General features: G+C 55.3%; 1 protein-coding gene across 1 annotated transcript in view; it reads right to left on the reverse strand.

The window, feature by feature from the left end:
- Positions 1-4,136, reverse strand: part of PCSK6 (proprotein convertase subtilisin/kexin type 6) — a gene marked incomplete at both ends in the record, with an annotated part of 20,079 nt that overhangs the window by 10,714 nt on the left and 5,229 nt on the right. Inside the window, 3 exons of the mRNA XM_010139871.1 lie at positions 2,539-2,627; positions 3,299-3,375; positions 3,930-4,073. Of these exons, the coding sequence (XP_010138173.1) occupies positions 2,539-2,627; positions 3,299-3,375; positions 3,930-4,073 (310 nt within the window). The remainder of the gene's footprint in view (positions 1-2,538; positions 2,628-3,298; positions 3,376-3,929; positions 4,074-4,136) is intronic.

Raw genomic sequence — 4,136 nt, forward strand, 5'->3', positions numbered from 1 at the left:
GGGTGGTTGGCAGGCAGAGCCCGCCAGCAGTCACCAGGAGAGCTGCACACCCCCAGCCTCCAAATGCTGTAGTATGAGAGTGACAATCCCCCCCCACCCCGCTCCCCATCGCCCTTTCCCTGACCGATTCCACACTCTGCACAGGGGGCAGAGGGGGCCAGGCCCCCCAAAGAGCTGCCCAGGAGCAGCCCTTGCAGGAAAAGAGATGCTGGAAATTTCAGCATCGTATTTTGCCAGCCAGGGAGAGTCCAGTTTATAAAAACGCATTTCCCCTGCCACATGTATTTTTTCTTAGAGCGAAAAAATGCAGGCAGATGTCATTACAGCTGCGCCCTGGACACCAGACAACTCAAATATCTCTTTCTGACGCTGTCCCCTACCAGCCAAAAACAAGCTTAGAAATATAAAATCAGGGAGCAGAGTAGTTCCCAAAAACTTCCTCTCTTTGTCAAGTCAACAAGAAAACATGAGAAGGGGTGAAAAGCAGAGCCCAGTGTCCAAGCCATGCTCGGCTGAGGAGCAGCAAGAAAAACCAGCTGAGGGACGGGTGTTTGTCTTGCCCAACGTGGGTGCGTTCATCAGCAAGCCCGAAGTCAGGTCTAAGTCCACACAAAGCCAACCCAAATTTAGCTCCAAGTCAGCCCAAAACAGCCTGAAGCCAACCCAGAGTCAGCCCAAAGCCAGCCCCGAGACAACCACCCATGATGCGGGAACCCCCCAGTTAAATGACGGGGGGCAGGAGGGAGCAGGGAAGGATACTGCAAAATGAACGAGTGCTTTGCCACACAGGGAGCCTCTGAAGCGAGTGTTCGAGGAGAGGGGGAAGGAGGAGGAGGAATGGCAGGAGCGCTTTTTTGTTTTGTGAGCAGCAATGTATTTTGTCCAGAGCGAATGAAAAGCAACACAAGAGCACCGAAGGGCAGCCAGTAGAATTAGCTGGCAGCTCTCCGAGTGTGACAAATAGGCTTCCCCAACAAGTCGTGCTCATTAATCGCTGCTTTATTTGTGTAATCCATCTAAAATCACTCTCATTACAGCGATAGCGCATTTTTCTCCACAATTCAAAGTTGATATGGCCATGGACTTCATTTTCCCCCTTTGCCTGTTCATGTAGTGGGAAGCCCCCGGCCCCCAGCCCTCTGCCAGGTGCCTCGTCTCACTCACCACCTCCCCAGCACGCCCCTAAGGCAAGGCACTCATTAAAGGAAGCAAATTAAAATGAGACCCATAGGTCATGATAAAGTCAACAAGTAACGCTCGTCTCCACGGTTGCTGCGGAGAAATGGGCTTGAAAAGGAGCATGGAGGCAATGGCCTGATCCTGCAGGATGTAAAACTGCCTTAAACCCCACCAGAAGCTTTACCTTGCTCTGCTGCTGCTCGAGGAGTGCGAAGAGATGGGTTTTTAGAGGCAAGAAGCCTCCAAGCAGCAAGTAGCCATCCCATGTGTGGGGAGCACAGAGCATGGGATGGGGTGGGAGGGGCGCAGTAGGATGGGGGACATGCCGCAGCCTTTACAGCCCCTGCCCCCATGCACCCTCTCCAGGGTTATTTCTCCTCTTAAGGGATTTTCCTGGTGCAGGGAACTGCTGACACTGCTTGCCCAGGAGCAGGACTCCCTGTGGGCACCACTGCGGTGCAGACACAACCCTAACAAAAGCCGCTTCTTGCACGGCCAGGATGAAGAAGCCAAGAGAAGGAATTAAGCCCCAAATCCACTGCTGGGTCCGTGCTCCCAATAGTGACATCTCCCAGAGTGGGGTGGTAGGAGGGGTCACGGCAAAAGCCCCTCTCTGTTCCAGCTGTGCCAGGCACAGGGCTAAAACCCCCAGTGAGGACTCATCTCCAGGCATTTGTCCCCTGTATGGTCCCATCAGCCGCGCAAATGGGACACTGCACTCCTGGCCCCCCCAACACCCCCATCTCCCCAGCCCGGGCTGGCCAGAGCAGCCCCAGCTCAAACCAGTCTCCAAAACCAGCTAGGCTAATACAAACGAGCTCTGCGATGCTGATCACCATCGGGCTCCAATTTGGTGATAAAGATCATTTGCTTCCCACGCACCACGCTGAGGGACTGTGCAAAGGTCTCCCTGCTCCGCGCAGCTCCAGCCCCCCACCTCCTTGGTGCTTTCCTCACGAGGGTATTTTGGGGGGTCCACAGACCACCCCACTCCAAGCAGCTCATCTGCAGACATTAACCTCCAATTCCAGCTCTGAAGCTAAACCAGCACCACTGACCACAGCAAATGTGGCCACCCCAAGAGCAGCTGTGGACCTCCAGGGTGAAACCACCACATCCTTGATCCACATGCAACCTAACAGCAAGGTTTCCACCCCAAAACATATCGAGTGGGAGTTCTTTGCACCTCGTATCACCCATCCTCCCCCAGGGCTCCCTGCAGTCAGGGCACCAAGGAGGACACTCTCTCCTGGCAATACTTGGGGGGACAGCATCCCACCACCCACCCCGGGAGCCCATCAGCACAGCCAAGGTGGCCGTGGTCCCTCAGGGGGACAGCGAAGGGCAGGGAAGCCTCACCTCCAATGCGGGCGTTGTAGGCGATGCCCACGATGCAGTACGAGTTGTTTGCTGCCGCTGCCACTTCCCCCGCACAGCGAGTGCCGTGTCTGCAAAGGGAAATCCCCTATGAGCTGATGTCCCGTGGCAAAGGATGCCTCCAGCAACCTCCCACCCCGAACCCAGTAAACAGCCCCAAAGCCTGGGTGGTGAAAGAAAGTGCTCCGAGGGCTGGAGGACAGAGGAAATCCACGCAGAAAGCAACTTGCTCTTTGCTTTTTGCACCTCGATGCAACTCGCTCTTTGCATTTCACACCTAAACAAAAATTGCTCTTCACATCTTGCACCTACATTCCATTGACCCTTTGCATCCTGCTCCTCAAGGCCATCTGCTCTTGGCATTCCCATTTCCTTTCCACTCACGGCACCACATGCCCATCCTACTTTAACTGAAGCCAAGAAAGTGCATCCCAGCTTTGACATCTAAGCCACCCAGCTCGACTCACGTGGTTTAATCCCTGACCATGGTGCGCAACCCCCGGGTGCATCATTCAATGGCTCAAGGCTTCATTAGCAATTAACGTGGTTGCCACGGGCTGGATTTGCATTAAATGCAACAACTCTGTGCAAAGCCCGTAATGCAGCATCCTCTGCAGCGCTGGGAATGGGGAAAGGCCATGGTCACCTGGAAGACACCGCGGGGGGAACACCCAGCCCCAGCAGCCCCCCCGCACACCCCAGCCACACAGACATCGGCTCCACGGCAAATAGCATCACGTACCTGTTGGCATTGCTGGCATCGTAGCGTGGAGTCGGGTCGTGGTCATTGCCGTTGACGTCGTAGCTTGCAAGAGGGTCCTGAAAACATGTTGCTACCATTAGATTGGACTTCCCAGCACGGCGCAGGACAAAGCAGCCTTGGCAGCGGTGCGATCCTGCTTCCCCTGCAGCCACCATGGTGGCCAATGGAGCTGAGCCAGGCAGAAAATGCCATTTTCCCCTTAGTTTCTGCCTATTTACTCAGGATAAATAGTTTGGGGCTGCAGCCCTGAGTGGTTCCCAGGGGAAACATCCCGCTGCCTCAGGGACAGCTCCTCCAGACCCCAAATCCTTCCAAGTCCAGCATCATCCTCCCCGTCGCCATGGCCGTTCAGGCTTTGAGCTGGGGCTGAGTGGAGTCGTGCTGGTTCTTGGCTCTGCCCTGGGAGCTGGAGGGAGGTGGCTGCTTCCCAGGCAGCTGTGAAGGGAGTTTCCCCAGACCCTCCTGCCTAAAAACCTCATTTCCTTCTTAAAAACATCCTATTCCTCTAATCTGCCTAATGCACAGAGTTAAGCTGTGTTTATACGCTGAAATTCTCCAGAAATCACTTCACTGAGAGACCCAGCCCCAGCCCACCCAGCCCCCAGCTCACATAGTTCTGCAGGAGGTCGGGGTGGTTCCTCTCTATGCCGTCATCGAGGATGGTGACCACCACGTTTTTTCCGGTGTAACCCCTCTGCCAGGCTGCCAGGACGTTCATCTCCGACCTGCAGCGACTGCTTTTATTGCTGCAGTGCTATGGGGGGGAGAAACACAGCTGCAAAGGGGCTGTGACCCCATTTCAGCCCACCTCAGCCCG

The sequence above is a fragment of the Buceros rhinoceros genome, unplaced genomic scaffold (assembly GCF_000710305.1).
Source record: "Buceros rhinoceros silvestris isolate BGI_N320 unplaced genomic scaffold, ASM71030v1 scaffold24567, whole genome shotgun sequence".
Taxonomy (NCBI): domain Eukaryota; kingdom Metazoa; phylum Chordata; class Aves; order Bucerotiformes; family Bucerotidae; genus Buceros; species Buceros rhinoceros.